Below are 24,800 nucleotides of genomic sequence, written 5' to 3' on the forward strand. Positions count from 1 at the left end.
GATGGTTATCTCATAAAATCACTAAATTATAATCCAATGACAACATACCCTGGCAAGGAGATTCAATACTCCATGTTATTCTCTATCGCATTTGGTATTTGAACTGTTTGAGCAACAATTACTGGCTATTGCAGTGCAATCTCGATCCATCGCTTTTCAAGGGGATGGAGGAAAAAAACAATGAATGCAGGAAAACGATCAATGCGGGAACATTTGACCAGGTTGCCTGCATCCCAGGAAACACATGGGTTTTTTACAAGTAATTATGATATTTATTACAGGATTCAAACAAGATTTTTGCTGTTTAATAGAATATTAGTACTTTATAGAAACACCTAGGGCATATTGTTGTTTCTCTTTCAAATGTCCTAAAGGAACACACCACCTCGCTAAAAAATGTTTGCACTCCATTCAGCATTTGCCCAGCTATTATGGATTTCTGTCTGAAGTAAAAATTCTTATCCATCAAATGCCATTTCAAGTACACGTACTTACGAGCAAAGTGCATGTTATAGCTAAAACAACCACTTTTGCTGGTGCAGTAATTGGTAGTGATATGGATCACAAAGGCCAAAAATAATTTATCTGAAATGTTGCTTTCTAATGAGTATATTTTTAATATAATTGAGGCAATCGTGTAAAGGGTGATCAATGTTGCGTAAATTGTCAGCGGCACGCCCATCTGAGCCTCGGCTTAATTCCACTTATTGTTTTCACCAGGTAGCTTGCTCTACCCCCACCCCTACCATCATGTGCTAATGGACAGCCCAATGTGTTCTCCAATATTCACACGCTTTTATCCCGGATGCTTTTCTTCATATTCAATTATTTTCCGACAATCTTTTAAAGTAATCACTTGTTTCTATGGAAGGGCCATTGTCCGAAGACTAGTAAATATAAAACTAATAAAAATGAAACCTCACATCAATACACCCACTTGGAAAATACTTGCTGGTTTGATGTCAACCCACCCAGGAAAGTATGGAACCACTTGTACGAGGTGAAGTTCAGAACTGATGCTATTGTGTACGGCATACACACAGCATACTGCACAGGGTGAAGCATGATCATATATATGACTGCGCCATGAAACTTTTGTCTTAAAGAGAAGGCAACTTACTCACTCTTTCCTAAGTAGCATAGTGCCAGATGAGCTAATGAATACGGATTGCTATTAGGGAGAAACAAAATATCCAGAGAAGATATCCCTTTGCCAGTAATTCTGACAAGTGAGACTTAGAGTATAACTCGTAAAACGTAACCTGATATCCTGTTTTTGGAAAAAAATGCCGCATCAACTGCCAAGAAACTCAGCTGTGGAGATAACAGGTTTTGCCAGAAAGCTAAGTCTCCATCGTATTTTTCCAAATATTTTCTTGCTTAAATAATGTCAGAAATATGTTGTGTTTGGTTTCATTCTTTTTTGAATAACGAGCATATAACTAATATTTCAATCTAATAAAAGTATAATGCCAATTGCCGAAAGTTAATGTTAAAAACATTTTGGGCTAATAGGTGACTCATGCAGCAGTTGACTTCCAGAAACGTGGAACTTTGAAGTGGGTAAGCTGAAAAAGGTCAGCGGGCGAGAAAGGGGGAGGCGTGAAAAAGGTTTCTTTTGCTCTCCTGTAACTTCATATTTTCTTTTGAAGCCAGTGATTTATGATTTTGTCAGACACCATTCAACCCCAGTGCAAGCTGTGACTGCTGAATGGAGGGGGATAACAGATTTTGGGAAATGCGTGTGTCACTATCCTATGGCACTGAGCTTCTCCCAATGGTAGTTCCATCTCTTGAGGAAAATTCAAACTATGTATGTGACTATAGTTATTAGCCATAAATTGCCCATTATTAGCCATTGTGTATATTTCATCTCATTTTTGTCAAACGATGGAAGCAGAAAAATCGTGAAACGTGATCTTCAAAGATCAATGTGGGAAAAAGATATTTCGAGGAACGATATATGTCGGAAAAAAATAACATTATATGTATGGAGCTTCATTTGGGACCAGGAATGGTGATCGTTGAATGCGGGACAACTATCAATGTGGGATCAATGATAGATCGGGGCGCCACTGTATTTAGATGCAAATTCGAAGAATTCTGATCAAAAACTAAACACGAAAGATTTGCGATTTCAAATCTCGAATCTGTTCTAAGATTCAAAGGCTTTATGAATTTGAATGGCCCATCTATAGAATTAAGTATTTATTGCACAACATAACAATGAGAACACTATTCGACCATTACATGCCAGGATGGAAAGTAAATAAGCAAAAGGAGCCATAGTGCCAATCAGTACCAAATGTTGATTTAACTTTAAATGGTGAATATTCTTCTGATGATATGCAGATTGGGGAATTGTTTCAAACATAGGAGATGCAGAGTTACCCAAGAAATGAAAGAAAAAGGAAATATTATCCTAATAGGAAAAAGCTAAAGAAAAGCCATTGCTGAAGAGTTGAACTCACTGAAGGTAAAAGAGGCATGGATGCTAGTCCCAAGGCCTGAGGGTAAGACCATTCTTTGTTAAAACTTTTGTGGGAACCATTCTACGGGGAAATGGATTTGACGACAGAGTTATCTCTCGAACATTTGATGAGGTCATTAAAAAGAATAATGAAGACAAAAACAACGCCAAAGAAGAGACTCCTCTACAAATCACCTCAGCCACCAGAAGAGAGCCTTCCTGCCGTACGTAAAGGGGATGACTGACAAAATAGGAAATATCCTGCGAAAATTCCAGATAAGGACAATCTTCTCTCCTCACGTCATGAAAACCGTCAAGGATGGAACTCCACCACAAGTCGAAGGGGTCCTCCGAATTCCATGCCAGACCTGCGGGAGGAACTACCTACATCGGCAAAACACTCAAAAGGCGCCTAGAGGAGCACGAGAGAGCGATTCGACTGGGGCAGTCAACGAAGTTTGGGGAAGCCGAACACGCAATGCTAGGCCACACAATCGACATTAAGGAAGTAAAAATTGTTGCCAAAGTGAAAGGTTTCAAACAGAGACTAGTCAGAGAGGCCATAGAAATAACTAAAGAGGAGAAGAAATATTTTAATTGGGACACCGGCCTTGAGTCACACTTGGCTGGCCATAATCCGTATAAACTATCAACAACGTACTCCTCCAACCTATATATGTACTACTTTCCGATAAATTCCCACCTCATCAGAATCCCTTGAGAAAGCCACCAGCATCAGTAGGGAAATGTTAGGGGCCACCCAGAAATTGGCGCAGCAACATAGCCTAAAAGTTTTTATTTAACATAGTAATACCATTGTTAGCAAAAAATGGGTTGGTAAGGAATAAAAAGATTAATGGGGCATTATAAACATAGAACAGTCTAATTATGTATGAATTATAACATAGTAACACCAATGAACAAAAGTCACCCACCCCATGCCTGGCGCCACAAGAACTCAAGAGTCTTCTCTCGGGCAAAGTGCTTCTTCACTGAGTAATGCACTCTTTGAATGAGCATATTTTTTATTCCGGATCTCTTCAGGAGATATGCCATTGTGGGAGACACTCCAAATGGATCGATAGACCATCCATTCCTAGATGAAAGAAAAATAGTATTAAAAAACACATGAGTGACAATGATACAGAACCGAGAGTAACAGATAGAAAGAGTGTAAAAAAAAAGGGAGATGAGGAGATGGTTGGCTGAGCAAAAGACTGTGACATGGTTGGATAATAAATCATTACATAGTCAGTACTACACTGTTATGGCAGTCCTAGAATTTAACACATAATAAGGCACAATACCTGAAAATGTGAACGAGACTTAAAATGCACACAATATTGAATTCCTATTAAACTTTGTACATAGGTACGGTAAACTTTGTATGCTCCTAACCAACCAGTATTGAGAACCGATCACATAAAGTTAGTACTTTGGAACCGGCTCAGAATGGTAGCCAGGATGGTGGCACCCAAAGCCGAAGTGGTCTGCAGCATATTCAAGGCCAAAAAGTAAAAATACAGATTAATAAACACACATATTGTCGTGTTCGACTTTTCGCCCTGTTGCTAGGCCCCTCGCCTCGTAGGCATTCTTAGGTGACCTCCACATATCTCCCGCCCACACGCTTTTCGCATCCTGTGTCCTCTTTCTCGGATTTTAGCTTTCCCTCCTAATTTTGCCATATTTGGATATTGCCATACTGGCCCACCATCAATTTTATAGACCATGTTCCTTTTTCTCGACCCGGCCCTTTTCATTAGCCAGACTCCCACGGATAAAGGACCCGTGAGGCCAAAAGCTAGTTCTAAGATATTCACGTTGCGTATTCTACATATCGCAACGCTCATTAATTCTTGCGCCTACCCTGTGAAATCACCGCGTATCATAAACCACGCGACCACAGGTTTCCGGCAGACGTCCGGGAAAACACTCAACACTCGCTTCTGACGTCAGATTAACCCATACCACCTTGGGTAATGAATTTATATAGAATACGGTCGACTTTCATAAGGTCATGGGAAACCTACGCATTTATTCTGTTTGCACGTGTCGAGCGACCCGTGGAATATTCCAGAGAGGGGACCCACTATAAATAGGTAAACTCGGAGACACCAATGATCATTCGCTCTTTTGGACGTGGAACCTCTGCCACTCTGATCCTCGCCTTGTCAGCCGACAAACCAGCGTCTTCTCTCCGCCACATCGCCAGTTACGCCGATCGTTCGATCCACCTTGAGACTTCGAGCCATCCATCCGACTCTCCAACTCTGCTTCGAAATGGGTTCTTTCGATGAGTAAGCTAACAACCTAAGTCTAATATGTATCTATATTGAATGTTATTAAATGGACTTTACTTAAGAAATGGGTGTGTATTCCTTTATAATGACTGCCTCTGTTAATTAAGGTCCCTCTCTACCTCCAGCTACGGATCCCCAAATAGTATCGTGCTCTTCCGAGGTCACGACAATATGCATTACTTTCCGATTGCATGGCATCCATCTTTTTTTCTTTTGAGAGTTGCTCGCTAACACATGCATTTAGGGGTGCACAACAATGCTAGAATGGACCTACACATCATCAGGTGATGGAGCTTTCTTCACCTGATTGATGTGTAGGTCTATCCCAGCATTGTTGTGCACCCTTAAATGCACGTGTATGCATAATATGCAGCTGCTCTCAAAACCCTATGATGCAAATTAATCTTGCTGTGAAAGCCTATGTTTCAACTTATTGATTATCAGAGCTAATCCCCAAACACAAATAAAACCCAACAAATGGTGTTCTCCTTAAGCCCTACTCTGTACCACACTAGACATTTAAAGCTACTGGGCTTTGACCTTGATTGCAGACTAACATGGGATTGTCATACATCCTCTACAACTGCTAAGTTATCAAAAGCCATATTCCTCCTTAGAAAACTGAAAACACTCATTCCTGCCGAACATCTTCGAGCAGTTTACTTTGCCATTTTTCACTGCCACCTCTCCTATGGCATTGAGGTTTGGGGCCATTCTTCCTCATCTAAAGAGTTATTCATTCTACAGAAAAGAGCCATTAGGATTATTACCAATTCTAACGTAAGGGAACACTGCAAACCACTATTCAGGCAGCAAGGGATTATGACATTGTACGGTCTATATATATTTAAATGTTTAATAAATGTGAAAGTGAATATTGACAGCCATAAAACTGGTGCTGATGTCCACCATTACAACACAAGGCTCAAACATAATCTGTTACAGCCCCACTGTAGGCTGTCAACTACAAAAAATTCTTTTGACCATGTTAAACTTTGCATGTTCAACCACTTACCTCAAGAGGCAAGAAATTGTACTTTAAGAAAGTTTAAAGGTGTTCTTCACTCGTGGATAGTGACTCAAGCTTTTTATTCACTCAATGAATTTCTGGAGAGCAATACTCTAAATTGTATATTCTAGATTTAGTTTTTCTTTGACGAAGACTATTACATTGTATTATGTTTAATGTTGAATAAATTATGATTATGATTATAATGATGGGGAGAGATAGCACAAACAACCGGAAAACATGGATAACCCAAACGCTCACTTTGATTTCTTGTAATGTTCATAATTTATGTAAATCAATCAATACATTATTTTGCATGCAGAAAGTCTGTCATTTTCTATTGCTTCCCAGAATCATTGAGAGCTATTATTAATAGTGAAAGACACTTTGTTTTTTCCTTATGTTTATAAAAATTAAAGTGTCTTTCATTATTAATATGGAGCCCTTCCACCACGTACAAACTTTAAGTTTTGAATTTATTTTCATTGAGAGCTTTCTTAATCCACCTGCAATCTTTCTAGCCGTGATAATGCGATTGTATTCATATTCCCACAGCTCTATGTACTCTAGCAATCTGTCTATGCAGACGAGAGCCTGGTTGTGACTCATTCAACCTCCACTTCCTTCGTCCCTGGTTCCACTTCCCCAACTGACTCCCTTACACTACATATTCCCTTCCTCTTCAGTTTGACTCAGACTGGTCGCGGTATAAACATGCCTGGGTGTAACGAAATTTCTGATTCCTTTGGACTGAACTCAACTGCATCCGAGGCGATAGTAACGATTGCGAATTTATAATATGAAAAATACTAGAGATGGGTAGAATAGCAGATTTCTCAAACTCGAATATCGAATATTAAATCTTTGCTCGAAAATTCAAATACCTCAAATTTCAAACACCTTGAATACTAAACGATGAATGTATGAATGTTTGACTAGGTTACCTATGCAGCAGGAAACCCAAGATTTTGGCGAGTAACTGTGATTTCCTTTTAAGGATTATACAGGAATTTAGCTGATTAATGGAATATTTTAATTTTATTGAAACAATTTGGGCAAATAGTTGATTCAACTAACATCTCTTTCAAATATCCTAAGGGACACACCACCTCGTGAAAAAATGATTGTATGCCGTTGTGGCATTTTTTAGTGTTCCCCCCCCCCCAAAAATTTCTGGTACCCCTCCCCCCCCAGAAATTCTTCGAACTTCCTCGAACTTCCTCCGAACTTATCCGCAGAACTTCTCCCGCCAAGAACTTTTCGCGCTAAGGTTTTTTCGCGCAAAGGATTTTTCGCGCAAAACGCCTGTAGCAAAACCCTGTCTCGCAAAATCCTGTCTCCGGAAAATGCTGCCTCCGGAAAGCAGCATCCGAAAGCCAGCACCGAAGCCAGCACCGAACCCAGCCTACCTGCAATCCAAGACTTATATAGGACTACTGCGGAGGAATACTTACTCCTTGGCAAGCAAGGGGAAATCGGTGCTAAGGCCTTAGTATTGCACTTGGAGTGAGAAGTTTTACCATTGTCCTATCACAACTCTCTCTCCCTCCAACACCTCACCCCAGTATCTCCCTCCCCTCCATGTGTTCCAATGAACTATCCCTCTGATGTCTCCAACCCAGAAGTTGAGGGGAAAATTCTGGGTGCTGTGCTGTTGTCTCAAAACCAAGGAATGCTGATTTTGTGGAGCGGCCGTTCTATGCAGAGTGGCGCCGTAGTTGAATTCGACTGGCTACCCCTCCACTCCCTGGAAGAATCCCTCCCCTCACATCCTGTCTTGTCCTGCATAGGAAAGGCCTCTTCTGCTCGTGGGCCTGCTGGGAGTCACATGTCTTGTGAGGCATGGCATATTTAGAGCAATTTTCTGCTGGTATTTAGCTGGTAATGTTTCCTTTGGAATCATGAATTACTATCATTGTTTTCTGTAATACTTGTGATTTTGAATACTCTACTTTTGAATAGATATCGAACGATAATAACTCGTAAATTGTTTTTTGCTACCTTTTTCTTGTGAGCTGTTTTTCTTGTTTGTGGAGTCTTTCCCTGATCCAGCTTGTGACCGACGGTTGGAGTATTTCCCTTGTCTGGACTTACGTGAAAAATCAACCAGATTTTACGACGTAACGTCACATTTTGGTAGCAGAGCGTGGTTCGATTTCCTGTCCTCTCGTCGAGGTCTCCGAGTGCTGGACAATGGTGACAATTCTCCACTATTTCTCCACTTTTTGCAGTTTCTGGTTGTTTCTCCTCTTAAAAGTGAGTTATTTTATGTTCCATTAAGTGCTTTTTGGTTCGTGTGGGATTACGTGACTAATGTTGCCGACTTTTCCTCGTGGTCATATGCCATTTGACATTAATGTTCGTAATGCTCGTAATGTTCTTGATAGTTTGGATAGCAGCTAGTTATTCTCGCACCCCTTTTGTCTTATTGGATTCTTCCAATAATGAGAGATAGTTTTATTTCTCGCTCTTTCTCTCTCTTTTTCTCGTTGTCGTCACTTCACTTTTCAAAATGCCTGGAGGTACTGACAACCCGTACGAAAAAACTTATTTAACCACGGGCGAGGATCGTAAGGCCAGGGGTACGGCTAATGTGTCCGTAGGAAGTGAAGTTTCTAATAATGAACGGGAATCTTCTTTAGAAATGGTTCCACCTCGCCCAACGCACGAGGAAAGTAGTGATGTTCACATCTCTCACGAAATGTCTGCTTCTCAGACATTGCCAGTTTCTGAAGGGTTAGTAATTGTCAAACAATTACTCAGTGATTTTCCGCCATTTGAAGTGTCAAACAGTGAGAATTGGTTTAATTTCATGTTAAAAGTTAATGAAATCGTTTCTTTGTCTTTGGTTCCTCTGTCAACGTTATTGTACCTAGTAGTATCTAAACTTCCTGCCAGCTCTCGTCATTTTTGGTTGTCTATGTTAAACTTGAATCTCGCATGGTCTCAAATCACAGAAAAAGTTTGGGATAGAATTGTTAGTGACAGAGAGTTTGATCGCTTGATCACTACGAAAGTTAAGAGATTTCAGTTCCCTCGCGAAACGCCCCACGATTTCGTGTGTTCTGTGCGTAATGCCACTCAGGTGCTGGGTTTGCAGTATTCCGAGTCTTCTATTGTGCGACTCATTATTCAAGGGTTAAATCCTTTAACAAAATCTGCAATTATGTTCTCAAATCAGCCCAACACATTTGTAGAATTGGACTCTGTTATCACGCAGGCTTCTAAACATTTAATGGACTGTGCTGAATATTCCAACACTTTCCATCGTATCTCTAGGAACACGTCTTCTGTTGCCTCTTCCAGTGCGTCTAGGGAAGTTTCTTTTCCTATTAATTGTTCTTACTGTCATAAACCTGGCCACAAAGTGAACGAGTGTCGCAAAAGACGACGATTTACTCAGCCTGCCGTGAGTTTGATGAGTGTCCGTGACAAGTGTTCGACTCTATTGCCAATATTATCTATTAATCTTCATTCTATGCCATGCCAGGCTTTAATTGACACTGGGTGTTCAGTTTCACTGTGTGATGAAGATTTCTTTGCTTCTCTAAAATGTTGCCGGAGAAAAATTATTCGTAAAAATGTTGACGTCGATTTAATCACGGTGTCGGGGCAGCCTTTTCATATTAATTCCTCTGTCTCACTCAAGGTTCAAATAGGCAAGTTTTCTGGGAACCACGTGTTTTATCTAGCCAAAATCCCGTTTCCCGTGTTACTGGGTGTGGATTTCATTTGTAATTCAAAGATGATCATTCGTCCGACGAACGTCAGTTTTGAAAATGCCCCGAATTCTCTTTTTTCTTTTACGGACAATTACGAAGCGTTTAAATCGGCGCCAGTTAGTAACTCGTCCGAATCACATGTTCTGTCGTCCACTGAAATCACGTTGGGTGATAAGTTGAAGGGTTTATTGTCAAAGTTTCCTGATGTGATTTCTCAAGAATTGGGGGTCACATCTGTTATGACTTACGAAATCGAACTGCTAGATTCAACTCCGATTCGATCCCATCCTTATTCGTTGTCACCTCCAAAGGCTAATTTAATGAAGAAACACATCCAATCTTTACTTGATAAGAAAGTGATTGAGGTTTCCAATTCAAACTGGTGTTCGCCAGCTTTTCTAGTGCCTAAAAAGGATGGATCCGAAAGACTAGTGGTCGATTACCGTAAGTTAAACAAAGTTGTTAAATCAGACGGTTATCCAACACCTTCTGTTGAACATGCATTCCAATATCTTGCTGATGCAAAATATTTCACTGTTCTTGATCTCAATTCTGCCTTTCATCAAATACCATTATCTGAGAATTCTAAGAAATTAACTGCTTTTGTGACGCCGTTCGGAGTGTACCAGTATAATAGATTGCCATTTGGTTTTGTAAATTCTCCTCAAATATTCACTCGTCTCATTAATGAAGTATTGGGCGATTTGAAATATTCATGTGTCTATCCATATATTGATGACTTGTGTATCTATTCCAAGTCTGCTGAAGACCATGTATCTCATGTTAATGCTGTCCTCAACAAACTACGCAGTGCCGGTTTGACGGTGTGCGAGGACAAGGTTAAGCTTGGTGTGGAATCACTCACTTTTCTGGGCCATCTCATCACAAATGGAACCTTGCAAGTTGATCCTGAGAGAGTGAGACCAATTGAACAATTCCCAGTTCCCAGAAACGTGAAGGAAGTGGCCAGATTCATTGGACTTTGTGGGTTTTACTGCAAGTTTATTCCAAGGTATTCTGAAATTTCTATGCCACTGAATCGCTTGAAACGTAAAAATGTTCCTTTTCAATGGACAGCCGTTGAAAATGAGGCTTTCTGCCAGTTGAAGAAAGCTCTCACCAATCCACCAGTATTATCTTTCCCTCGATTTGACGAGGAATTTCATTTATTTGTCGATGCCAGTAATTTGGCGGTTGGTGCCGTTCTGAATCACAAAGTAAATGGTGATTTTGTCCCTGTGGCTTTCGCTAGTAAGGCACTCTTGGAACATGAACGTAAATTTTCTTCTTATGAATTGGAGTGTCACGCAATTCATTTTGGAATTCAAAAATTCAGTGTTTACTTTCAAGTAAAACCATTTCACTTGTACACTGATAATGGTGCCTTGACATGGCTTTTCTCTCATCCTAAGCAGTTGGGCAAATTAGGCAGGATGGTGCTTAAATTATCCTCTTATAAATTCACTGTGCATCATGTTCGAGGATCATCTAATTCTGTCGCAGATTGTCTTTCTCGCATTGAGCCATCCTCATCTACAAATAGTCATTTAGATGTGGAATCAAACACTCATAAGGAGTCAGCTGTTCCTTATTCTTGTGTGTTACATAAATTGCCTTTGTCATTTGTCGACATTCGAAAACACCAAGAAACCGATCTCGTTCTAAAGGATATTTTCAATCAGATTAATAATAATTCCTTGAACGACAAAAACTATTTTCTGAAGGGACAGCTATTATGTTATGGGAATTCTAAAATTAAGCGAGGAAGAGCTGTTTTGCCTACGGTCTTGAGGCCTATGATTTTTCAATATTTTCACTGCTCTAGTCTGTCTGCTCACTTGGGCATGGCTAAAACTTATGATAAGATTAGCAGACACTTTTGGTGGAAGGACATGAAAAGAGAGGTTTATGACATGGTCAGAAAATGCCATCTGTGTCAAACTTGTAAACCCAGAAATGCTCCACCTCCTGGCATGCTATCGTCGCACAATCCTTCTGAAGTTTGGGAAAGACTTTATATTGACTTTGTGGGACCTTTACCTTTGACTAAAGGTGGACACCAATATATACTTTCTCTTATTGATGGTTTTTCTAAATTCTGTTTTCTTGAGCCAGTTCGTAAGGCTACGGCTGGTTCGGTTGTTTCAATACTCACTCAAAGAGTATTCCCGAAATTCGGTTTTCCTAAATATTTGGTGTCTGATAATGCACAAGTTTTTAAATCTCATGCCGTTAAGGAGATGTGTTTCCAACTGGGGGTTAAGCAAATTTTTGTTTCTCCATACTATCCCTGTTCTAATCAGGTAGAGAGATTGCATAGAAATCTAAAATCTGCACTTGCTATTTTGTGCAATAATGCTCACCATATGTGGGACACTATGCTGGCTGACTTAAATTTTGCCCTGAACACTGCCTCACATGAGAGCAGTGGATATTCTCCTGCCAAAATAATTTTCGGCAGAGAACTTAAGCATCCTTTAATTAATCAGTGGGACATTCCAAAATCTTTATTCGAGAATGATCTCAAAGTAAATGACAGGCAAGCCTGCCTGAATCATGTTATTGCTAATTTAAAAAAGGCCAGAAATAGGCATAAAGAATCCTATGATAAATCTCACTCCCAAATCACTTTCTGTGTGGGAGATCTTGTTCTCTGCAAAAACCATCCTGTCAGTTCTAAAGGTGAACAGAAAATGGCAAAAATGGAACCTCTGTGGAACGGATCTTTTGTGCTTAAAAAGTACCTCTCTCCTGTAACAGTTATTCTGGAAGTTTCTCCTGGGAAAGAGAAAATCTGTCATGTTTCTCATTTAAAGGCTTATCATGGTGGCATTGCTAATTCCAGTAATTAAAAGGAGAGAAATATCATTGATTTTTTTTATTTATTTTTTTTTCAATGAATCCTAATGTTTGCTTTCTCAAATACTATTTGATGCTTGATTTCGGTGTTGAATTTCTCTTGATTCCTCATAATATTGTTTTGAATAATGAATAATAAGTCTATTTCTATGCTTGTAATTGAAATTGTTCTGAAATATTGTATTGTACTTGCTTTTTCTCATCTGCTTAATTCACTCATGTTATTTAGTGTTGGTCTACTGTGGTTGTGAGATGGGGTAAGGTGGAGGAATTATGGGTGCTTGGAGGGAGAGGACGGGAGAATAACTTGGGGGAAAATCCCCGAGATGGCTCGTTTCCAGATAAGCTGTGGAGGTGGCCCCAGTTATTAAGATTCAATTGTTTTGTGTCACCTTTCCTCCACCAAGACTTTATGGACATTCTCACAATTAGTGATTCTTGACAGTGATAAGTGTCGTGATTTTGCTGTGTTCGATATTCTATTGATGGCTGAGTGAGTGAATTGATCAGCTGATCTTAAGACTGCCTACTGTGTTTTAGTGTGGCTTATGGCGTTGAGTTGCGACCTTCATCGCCCGACAAGTATGAACTTTCATATTGTCGCAAACAGCACGTAGCTCTTCAAGCTATTTCTATTGTTAATTGAAGAGTGAAATTTAGAGTGATTCTTTTGTTGATGCAATATGCAGTTCTCATTTTGTTAGCATCGCCTATGATTCTTTTTTGACTTGTTTAATTAATACTGAGAGATATATATACACATCTTGATTACCTTAAGTCAGTACTTGATCAATATCTGACATGAATACCATATGCCTTGTAAATTGTTAATTATTGGAAAATCGAGGAAATTAGTGCAATCTATTGTCATTTATGTAAATCTTGTTGAATTTTGGAGGATTCTTTATTGATAATTAATTATGGACTGATAATATTTACAAACATGGAGGGTTTAAATGGAGAATTAATAATGCCAAAGTATATCAATTAAGTGAGACACATATTATGCTGAATATTTTTGCTGCTATTTTGATAACTAATAATTATTTAGTGAATAACCGTATATTTGAATAACCTTGTACTTAATGTTTACATAAATTGGGATACATATTTTATTGGTCAACCCTAACTTTCTCTTGGGTTGCTATATCCATTTGGGTAGAAGTTAAAACCCATTTTTGTGAATCGTTGTTTTTTGATAAGGTGGTTGAACCCAACTAATGGGACAACCCAGGGTTCTCATGAACCCAACTGCTTCACCAACCCAATCTTGCCCATTTACTAAGTGGTTGTTATTGTATTGCTTTACTTGGTTTTAAAAACCACAAAATATCTCTGATAAGAGAAGGAACATTTGAGTTTGGTAAAGATATCCTGGTGTTATACCAAAAATAATCTTCCCAGTTCCTTCTAGTCGCTGATGATAATTATTTGTAATTTTGATTCACTGTACACCGAAACAAGCATCACATTATGACATATTGATTATTAATTTTATTTTCTTGCTATGTAATACTAAATAATTTACTCTATATCATTCAGTATTATTTCTTGTCTCACTCTTGTAATTATGTCATGTTACTCAAGAATTCTGTTGAATTCCAAACATCACTCTTGAAGTTATCATTTACAGAGTGATAAAATGTATGTTCTTGTTAAAACTATTTTTGAGTGATATTTCTTGAAAGCTATTGTCTCAATCAATAAACTTTTTTTATATTAATTTCAATTCTAACCACTGAATAATGGATTTTTGTAAAATTCATGGGGGGTTAAACAGTGGGGGTTCATCCAGTGAAAACCAGTGAACCTGTGATGCCTCGATAAGTTTTCCTGGCATTAATCAGTTCTTGGTGGACGTGTCTTTGTCGACAAGTTCAAGCAATTTTTGTGGTCATTTTCCCACAGAGGATGTGGCAGTTTTTAGTATTCCCCCCCCCCAAAAATTTCTGGTACCCCTCCCCCCCCAGAAAAACTTCGAACTTCCTCGAACTTCCTCCGAACTTATCCGCAGAACTTCTCCCGCCAAGAACTTTTCGCGCTAAGGTTTTTTCGCGCAAAGGATTTTTCGCGCAAAACGCCTGTAGCAAAACCCTGTCTCGCAAAATCCTGTCTCCGGAAAATGCTGCCTCCGGAAAGCAGCATCCGAAAGCCAGCACCGAACCCAGCCTACCTGCAATCCAAGACTTATATAGGACTACTGCGGAGGAATACTTACTCCTTGGCAAGCAAGGGGAAATCGGTGCTAAGGCCTTAGTATTGCACTTGGAGTGAGAAGTTTTACCATTGTCCTATCACAACTCTCTCTCCCTCCAACACCTCACCCCAGTATCTCCCTCCCCTCCATGTGTTCCAATGAACTATCCCTCTGATGTCTCCAACCCAGAAGTTGAGGGGAAAATTCTGGGTGCTGTGCTGTTGTCTCAAAACCAAGGAATGCTGATTTTGTGGAGCGGCCGTTCTATGCAGAGTGGCGCCGTAGTTGAATTCGCCTGGCTACCCCTCCACTCCCTGGAAGAATCCCTCCCCTCACATCCTGTCTTGTCCTGCATAGGCAAGGCCTCTTCTGCTCGTGGGCCTGCTGGGAGTCACATGTCTTGTGAGGCATGGCATATTTAGAGCAATTTTCTGCTGGTATTTAGCTGGTAATGTTTCCTTTGGAATCATGAATTACTATCATTGTTTTCTGTAATACTTGTGATTTTGAATACTCTACTTTTGAATAGATATCGAACGATAATAACTCGTAAATTGTTTTTTGCTACCTTTTTCTTGTGAGCTGTTTTTCTTGTTTGTGGAGTCTTTCCCTGATCCAGCTTGTGACCGACGGTTGGAGTATTTCCCTTGTCTGGACTTACGTGAAAAATCAACCAGATTTTACGACGTAACGTCACACCGTATTGGCATTTACACTGCTATGATGGATTTCTGTTCGATGTATACGTTCTTATCTACCAAATGCCATTTCAGCAGCAAGCCCATCTGATTCTCGGATTAATCCAACTTCTTATTTTCAACAGGTAGCTCACTTTACCCTCACTCCTACTGTCAAGTGCTAGCGGATAATCCGAGGTATTTTGCAAAATACATGCGCTTCTCCACCAGATTTTCTTCAATTATTTTCAGTCCATCTTTGGAAGTTCTCACGAGATAAGCAAATGAATTCGAATTGCTACAAGGGAGACATTTCAAATATCCCGAGAAAATATCCCTTCGTCTGCAACTGTGACAATAGAGATTTATAGCATAGTTCATAAATTGTAACTAGAGATGTGCGAATAGTATCCGCGAATACTCGAATACCTCGAATATTAGAAAGTATTCGATATTCGAGGTTTCGAATAGTTATGCGAAAAGTACCGCCTCGAATACCTCGAATACTTTGAATTTCGCGTCATACACTGTCGCACGCACGTCGTTGGTAGTTGACTCGGAAAAATGAAGAGAACTCTAGTCGTTTAGTTCTCGCAGCGCCGTTTTACGCAAGTTGACGAATTACATCAAATTCGTGGATTTTAGCGGTGAAAAGAGTTCGACGAGGGGAACGGAAAATGGTCGGGTGAAAGAATCCGAAAATCCCCGATTCCCCCCACCAGGAGAACCTCAGTGCCGTGGGATAGCAACCTTAGGGGATTTCCCACGATCCGCTATCCCCCTCCATTCAGCACTTGCCTCACCCACTCTGACGCTTTCCTCTTCTCCGAAATCAAACAAAAGGTCCCAGATCGCGCAGGGATCGCATTACGAAGACCCCTGCTTCGAAACAAATATCGAGTTACGAGAACAATAAAAACGTGTTTCACGCCCTCCCCCCTTTTCTCACCCACTGACCTTTTTCTGGCTACCTGCTTCGAAGTTCCCCATTTCTGGAGGTCAACAGCTGTGTGAGTAACGTGGGATACTTGCATTAGCGCATTTCCCTAGATCCGGTATCCCTCTCCATTCAGCACTAGCCCCCCCTCTGAGGCTTTCGTCTTCTTCGAAATAAAAAAAAGGTCACAGCTCGCGCAGGGATCATATTACGAAGACCTTAGCTTCGAAAAAATACCAAGTTACACGAGAACAATAGAAACGTCTTTCGGGCCCCACCCTTTTCTCCCCCACTGACCTTTTTTTTCCTACCAACTTCGAAGTTCCCCATTTCTGTGGAGGTCAACCGCTGCATGAGTCATCGATTAGCACAAAAGGTGTCTAAGAATGACTTTCGTCAATTGATGTTACACCTTTATTGAATTGAAATATTAGTAATGTGCGCGTAATTTCAAAAAGAATAAGACCAAACACGACGTATTTATGAGTTTATTTAAGCATTTTACGCAAAGAAATAAATATCAAAATACGACGGAGACTTAGCATTCTGGCGAAACTCGATATGAGCAGCAGAGCTTCTCGGGAGTTGATGCCGTATTTTTTTCCGAAAACATATATAAAGTTACAATTTATGAGTGGTGCTATAAATCTTTATTGTTACAGTCCAAGAGGAAGGGATATTTTCTCAGGATATTTGGTTTCTCCCTGATAGCAATTCCAATTCATCTTCTTATCTCGTGAGAACTCCCAAAGGTGGACTAATAATAATAACTAACAAAATAATTGAAGAAAATCCGGAGGAAAAGAGCTTGTATTTTGCAAATTGCCTTAGATTGTCAGCTAGCACTTGGCAGCAGGAGTGAGGGTAAAGCGATGTTAGTTGAATTAATTATATGCCCAATTGTTTCCATAAAATTAAAATATTCATTAATCAGCTAAATTCCTGTTCGAATCATTTAAAGGAAATCAAAATTACTCCCCAAAATCTTGTGTTGCCTGCTGCATAGGCAACCGAGTCAAACATACCAGCATTCATCATTTAGTATTCGAGGTATTCGAAATTCGAGGTATTCGAAATTCGAGGTATTCGAATATTCGAGCAATGATTTAATATTCGAATTCGATATTCGAATTCGAAAAATCTGCTATTCGACCCATCTCTAATTGTAACTTAATACAGTGGAACTTGGTTAGTACGTTCCTCCTTAGTACGTTTTCCTCCTTAGTATGGCGATTTCTCTCGGTCCCGGTACCATCCGAACAAAATACAGGTAAAAGTATTTGGTTAGTACATTTGAAAAAAATTGCTCTTTCCTGGTTAGCACGCTCAATTGCTTGCCGAGACGCAACCCGCAATTCTTTCTCTAGTATCTTCTTAAGGGTCGTAAACCTCTGAATTCAGATTTAATTTATTATTACCAGCCATTAACATTCTTGCATTCATTCCACATCTCTTTCTACAACCGTGATTTATCCAAATGCATTTCTCAATTCTTATGACGTGATGAATAATAAAATGCGGCCATTTATCAGGAATGTCTGACTATGCAAAACTGCAGCCAATGAGAAGCCCCAATTTTCCCCACCCCGAGCTCCTCACCTTCTGTTGCCTCTGGAGTGCCCACTGCGCACAAATTTCACGAGTGGGCAATTGTTGCTATTGCACGAGCTATTAAGATGAAGAAATGAGTCTTATCCAATTCCCACTTTATCTTAAGCAGTACTGCACGTACTCAATAAACTCGACGTCAATGCTACGGAGTACGTGCGTATTTGACTACTGCTGCGGGAGCAGACGATGCTCTGGATCTCCACGCAAAGCTTAGCTTAAAAGTACTTGATCTCGGCACGAAAGCAGACGACATTATACAAATTTTTAAAGTAAATTTCATCTGTATAATATAAAATCTTCTCGTAATTACGTCGTAATCTTATAATCTTGCGTGTTATTAATCGATATATCGATCGCTATAACAATCGATATGGCTTTATTCCAGAAGCGCGAATGTGTACGGCTGTGGCCGTAATTTAAGGTTAATATAATTTTGTCCAATTTTTATGATGTTTAAAAACAACCAGTTGACATACTCAGGGTTGTTGTTATATTTTCCGAGTATGCTGTGACAAAAAAGAAATGACTTAGCTTTACTTGTCTTCTTTCTATAAATACATATAGGATAAATCACGGGAGGAAGATGCCGTTTTCATGTAATTGTCTTCGGGAAATCTATGACACATTGTGATTTTTATTCACATGGTATTGTTTTTCAATGTAGCGCCCATTTTCTTCGGATCCGATTCATTCCCTATTAGGACAATGTAAAAATTATCCGTATTTAGTGTTTCTGCATTTTGCGTTTTTCCGCATTTATGGTCGTAAAAATTTGTTCCGCTCAAGATTTTTTCCGGAAATCCGGATCCGACTGTATATATAGGATAAATCACGGGAGATAGACGCCGTTTTCATGTAATTGTCTTCGGGAAATCTATGAAACATTGTGATTTTTATTCACATGGTAGTTTGTAGTTTCACAATGTAGTGCTCATTATATTGATTTTAAAGGTGAAAAGAGTTCAGGAAGGCGATCCTACGAGAACTACCGTTAGTAGTCGTAATTGTGACGACTTTTCCACAGATTGCAATTACCCCGACTGCCATTATTTACTTCCCTCGTTAGCACGTTTTCCTGGTTAGTACGTTCATTTTTTGCGGTCCCTTCAAAAATGTACTAAACAAGTTCCATGGTATAAGTTTTCGGAAAAAAATACTGCATCAATTTCCATAAGCTTAGCTGCGAGGATATCGAGTTTTGCCAGAATTTGAATTGATAGCAGGGAGAAACCAAATATCCTGAGAAAATATCTCTTCGTCTGTGACTGTGACAATAGAGATTTAAAGCATAGATCATAAATTGTAACTTGATATATGTTTTTGGAAAAAAATACCACATCTACTTCCGAAAAGCTCAGCTGCGAGGATATCGAGTTTCGCCAGAATGCTACGTCTCTGTCGTATTTTGACATTTATTTCCTTGCATAAAATGCTTAAATAAAGCCAGAAATACGTCGTGTTTGGTCTTGTTCTTTTTTCAATTACACTAACATTACTAATATTTCAATCCAATTAAGGTGTAACATCAGTTGCCGAAAATCATGGTTAGACACCTTTTGGGCTAATAGATGACTCATGCAGCAGTTGACCTCAAGAAACAGGGAACTTTGAAGCAGGTGGGCTGAAAAAGGTCAGTGGGGGAGAAAAAGGGAAGGGTGAAACACGATTCTGTTATTCTCCTGTAACTTGATATTTTCTTTTGAAGCTTTTGATTCATGGACTTCGTAATATGAACCCTGCGCGAGCTGGGGCCTTTTGTTTGATTTCCGAGAGGAGGAAAGGGTCAGAGGAGGGGCTGAGGGCTGATGGATGGAGGGGGTAACGGATTTTGGGAATTGTGCTACATAGTTACTATCCCACGGCACTGAGGTTCTCCTGGTGAAGGAAACTGGGGATTTTCGGATTTTTTCACCCAATCATTTTTGGTTCCCCACGTCGAACTCTTTTCACCACTCTAATCCGCGAATTTGATGTAGTTCATCAATTCGCCTAAAATGGCGCTGCATGCACTGAACGACTAGAGTTCTCTACATTTTTCCGAGTCAACTAGCAACGACTTGCGTGTGACAGTGTATGGCACGAAATTCAAAGTATTCGAGGTATTCGAGATGGTACCTTAAGCATAATTATTCGAGATCTCGAATATCGAATACTTTCTAGTTTTCGAGCTATTCGAGTATTTCCGGATACTATTCTCACATCTTTAAAAAATACATTATAAGATTTTAGATAACACTTTTCTTAATTTACGACCGGTTAACCAGTGAAGAATCTTCTAAACTTAATCCAGAGTTTATTCCGACCGCTCATCGTCTTCTGCAATGTTAGAGCAAACATCTAAGCTAAATTGAAACGTTCCTGGTCAGCAAGTAAATAAAATAATTCATTTTTATGAAGGGAAGATTGTGGAAAACATCAAAGGAGTGCGAAACTCAAGTATGGATAGTCTACAACTGTAATATAACCCACAGCCCGATAATCACAAGTCTACTATACTGACATATTTTTACAAATCAAGTCTCTTCTGCCGACACAAACTCATATGAGTTGTGAATAACAATAAAAATAGGCTAATTTCTATCTTTCTAAGAAGATCAGCAGAAACAAAACCATTGCAAAAGGTATACACTAGGTAAATTTAGCATTCAGGCTTAAGACTTCGATCAAAACAAGATAGGTATTCATCTCAATGAGAGGAAAAATTTAGTAAATACAGCACTGGTTTACATACATATTCTCCCTTCTGGTGATTGCTTTAATTGTGTACTTACTTAGGTTTGATGTGCAAGTTGCGCTCCAACCATAAGTGACCCTCAGTCAGTTGCGTAAGCATTGAGTAATAATGGGCCGTTGCTTCATCCGTCATAACCCAACCTCCAGTCACAATTTCCAGAATTCCTTTGTTTACAGCACTGTGAGCATGAATAAAAATAACGATAAGGATTAAAAATACTGACATGATCTTACAATTAATACAAAAGAGTGCTATAAGCCGACATTATGAAATTTAACAACTAAAATTATGTGTAGCATTTCCACAGCAAACAAACGACAATCAATATTTTCATTCACAGGTACTTACAGCCATCCAAAGTTGTAACCAAAATTATTTTCTTGAATTAGTTTTGAAAAAATACCCACAATTCCTTCTAGAAAATGCCACGAAAATCCCACACATGTAGGAACAATGTGTTCATATAACAAAATCATTCTAAGCAACAATTTTTACCAAGAGGGGGAGTTACAACAAGGTGCAATATGCGACAATGAAGAAATCATTGACCAAGAAGTGTAGAAATCCCATACCCACCTGTCTGACCATCTAAGTTAAAGAGCACATATACCACATATGTAGTAATGAATGGCATCATGGTTGCTCCAAGTCGATATGTTGTGTTTCATTTTAGACTCGTTAACATTCGTGTTGATTATTCCCCTCACTCATCACATGGACAGGCCATTGGCATCTTTGGAGAGACCAATGCGTCCACTACAGTCTTTGCCTCTCACAAAAGAATTCACGCAAGAAGAAGAGGGAGAAGGGCCTCAAGGTCTATAGAACCACCCACAACACTTAAAAGAAGAAAGGAGATGGAAAGCTGTGGAGATGAAGGGATCACCACGAGAGTGAAAGCCAGATGGTGCGAGAAAAGACAACGAGGCATCCTCAACGCACCATTCGAGTCGATTAGGATCAACTCATTTTGCTGACAGAGGGCCTTTCTGTCTCTTCAAAAACAGTGATTATGAGCAATCATCCTCCATGAGGCCAAAGGAAGCCACAGATAAGGAGAGAGCACATTCTTGACGTAAAAAATACAAACCAAGGGAGAACAGCAGAATGTTCTGAGAACCCCCTTTGGGGCCTACCACCCTATGACATGGCATGGAGTACTGAGGACAGACAGCGTGAAGGGGTTAGTCTTCGAGTCGGTCCCTCCGCCCAAGTAGGCTCTGCCACCATTGGTGTTCTTTGATTATTTGCCGAAATTGTGCAGTGATATATATTATCAAAACAAAACACTGGTTGTTTTGGCATTGGCAGCAAAAGAAAAAGGAATGCCATCAATTTAGAATACAGTGAGTCCTCGTTCTACGTCACCCCGTTTATTGTCATTTCGCGATAACGTCACGAAAATTTTGAGACCGTCATTCGTTTATCGCACCTTTGCTTCGCGATAACGTCAGGTCTGGTCAGGTCTTTTAAATTTCGCGCGAGAAAAAATGCGAAGCGGCGGGCGTTGCAGGTTGTTCGTTTTGTGGGCGGTAATACAGTCAGTCTAAACGAAGTGTAAAACGGTGTGTTTATTGTCAATTTCGATTACGTTTATAGCAAATTTTCTGCTAAATGAATTCTTAGGTAGGTGCGCAAATGTTAAGTGCGCAAATGTCAAGTAAAGTTTTAGCTAATTTTACTTGACGTAACGGTTTTCTGAAACCTGAAAAGTGATTTCTAGGAATTTTTCCGGGTAGATGATGATGCCCAGGCGATGATGCCCAGGTGACCACCATAGCGAAGCCGAAAAAACAAACGCGGGAAGATACAAAAATGGAGAGGGATGTACGTCGCTGCAGGTATTGCCGTCAATGAAGACAGGGACTCGTGTTTATGCCATAGTTTGGCATTCCCATCGTAAGAAATGGCCCAAATATGATACGCTAAAATTTTTTCGCGTAGGAATTGTGAGGTCTAGGAGCCGATATTCACTTTTTACATTGTTTCTTATGGGATATTGTGCTTCGATTAACGTCATTTTGTTTATCGTCACATTTTTCAGGAACGGTAAGTGACGTTAAACGAGGACTCACTGTACAAGCTAGCCATCATGACGAGATCCAGCAATGGACAACTGGACTACTGGGGAAATCTATTATTATCAAGCACCTGCTGAAATAGGCACCCAAAACTGGGCACTCGTTGTTTCCGAAGATGTTGAATAAACCCACCGAAGTGTATTTACAGATTTTCTTTTGTTTCTGTGGTATTTAATGAAGTTAAACAGGCAAAGAGTCATTATCAGGCATATTCTGGTAGAGTATTAACATATATAAGGAAAGAAACGGAGGATTTTCAATCATAAAAAATATAAATTCCCCCAGTTTTGGTGATTTTATACCAGTTCTTATATTTTTGATTTCCAAAGAAATCTGTTAAAACAGCGAAACGGAATAGTCAGAATCGATATATTTAGTATGCGGTACAAGATTTGGATAATTCAAGGAGTATGTTAAGAGGATCATAACAGTATTGTCCAGTTTTCTAATGTTAACTAGAAAATCCGTCAGTTGGGAAAATTGGCCAAAATGTACACTGAAATACGGCAAGATTCGGTGGCCGAAGATATTTCTCGCAAAGTCACCTACTCCTACCAGTTTCCATTACTCAAATTCAACAGCCTCTTGCAAAGTGGTGCCATTGAGTATTTATTTACACTAGTAAATACCTCAGTCGATTAGGGGTGCCTTCACAGCTCTGAGTTGCATCAATGCCACGAGAGCACCCGCCCCACCAACAAATTTTGCCCTTCACAGCTCTGCGTTGCAAGAAGAAATGAAAGGTGTCGGCTCCTAAAAATCAGCTCAGGAAAATATCATCTAATGATTTTGAGCCAAACGCACAATACATGTTGTTTTGAGCATTTTCACACAATTTCATTTCTTAAAATATTCTTCTAAACTATTAATAGCATTGGAAGTTAACACGGCGACCATACAGTTGCTAATTATGTATGTAGTAATGGCCCTTGCCTATGCATTATTATAACCTTTAAGTTTTATTTCCTATCTCGGAATACATGAAAAATATCAAATGAAATACATTCAGTGACCATGAGTAATGTGAAAAGATATCAGGAACATTTATTTTTGATAACTGTTGTTCCAACAGATTGTCCCAGCCATGTTATCTAAAAAAGCTTCAACTGAGCAGATCATGAGGGCACAATTATAAAACATAAATTGGAATTTAAATTACCATAGTCACCAGTAAGGAGCTCTCACGCAGTATTCAGTTAGTGATACCATTGACGGGTATGTGTTATGCTAAACTATGCACTTAAGTGATTGTAACCAAATCTAGAGTTAACATTTGTTTTATGTTTGTGAAAGATACAAAATATCTATGCTTTAAGCTTCAAAATAATAGTGAATAATGGGAATTAATAGCATTCGTCACTCCCGTTAGAGCCACTCCTGCTTATTTGTACACCTAAGCTCCCCATAAACAAACACCAATTCGAAATTGCCGGCGACTTGCTGCCTCCACGCAGAGATATGGCCAGATTTTTCTGCGACGACTCAGCAAGTTGGAGACATGATGTAATCAATTGTCAAAGACGGGCTCTGATTGGCTCGTGAGCCGCGGCGTCAAGGCAATGCCAAACTGTTAAGGCACCCTAGTCACCATGACATTTTTCGTACAAGTTCTGCCATCTCCAGAGCCCACACGATATGAATAATGATGATTGCCTGTGAAATTAGGAATCACCAACAAACTCTGACTCTTAAAAAATAAATAAAAATTTTTGTAGGTTATCATTAAACTAGTTTTGTTTAATGCATTACGGAGCCTCAATCATTTAATTTCATAGTAATATCTTTCATATTTTAAGTAAAGAGAATATTTCACTAACAAGGGGAATACACGACCTTCGCATCGCCGATTGAGCTCTAATTTTGCGAATCGGTAGTTTATGGGTACAAATGTAATATGCCGAAGCAAGACGACGCACTTCTCGTAAAATTCCGAGAAAAAAGCAATTATAAATCGTTAAAAATGAAAGTACGCTATATAAGCTGTTTTGAACGCCCACGCTAAACATTAGGGCGACAGCCCAGTGGATACGGTGTCCGACTGTGAAGGTGAAGGTAGCGAGATCGATGCTCGCTCAGGGCACTTTTTTTTGTGTTAATTTTTAAGAATTTTATTGTTTAAATTTTTAAAGTTCGTTTTCTTATCTTCATTACTACTATGGGATATATTTTTAAAAGAGTTTTTCAAAATATTTAAATCAGG

General features: G+C 39.4%; 1 protein-coding gene across 1 annotated transcript in view; it reads right to left on the bottom strand.

Moving 5' to 3' along the window:
• The window catches only part of LOC124163701 (alpha-mannosidase 2), a 200,727-nt gene that overhangs the window by 137,529 nt on the left and 38,398 nt on the right, over positions 1-24,800 (bottom strand). The window contains exons 7-8 of the mRNA XM_046540768.1: positions 20,557-20,697; positions 3,406-3,566 (exon numbers count right to left, since the gene is read on the bottom strand). Of these exons, the coding sequence (XP_046396724.1) occupies positions 3,406-3,566; positions 20,557-20,697 (302 nt within the window). The remainder of the gene's footprint in view (positions 1-3,405; positions 3,567-20,556; positions 20,698-24,800) is intronic.

This window comes from Ischnura elegans, chromosome 8 (assembly GCF_921293095.1).
Source record: "Ischnura elegans chromosome 8, ioIscEleg1.1, whole genome shotgun sequence".
In the NCBI taxonomy this organism is placed as follows: domain Eukaryota; kingdom Metazoa; phylum Arthropoda; class Insecta; order Odonata; family Coenagrionidae; genus Ischnura; species Ischnura elegans.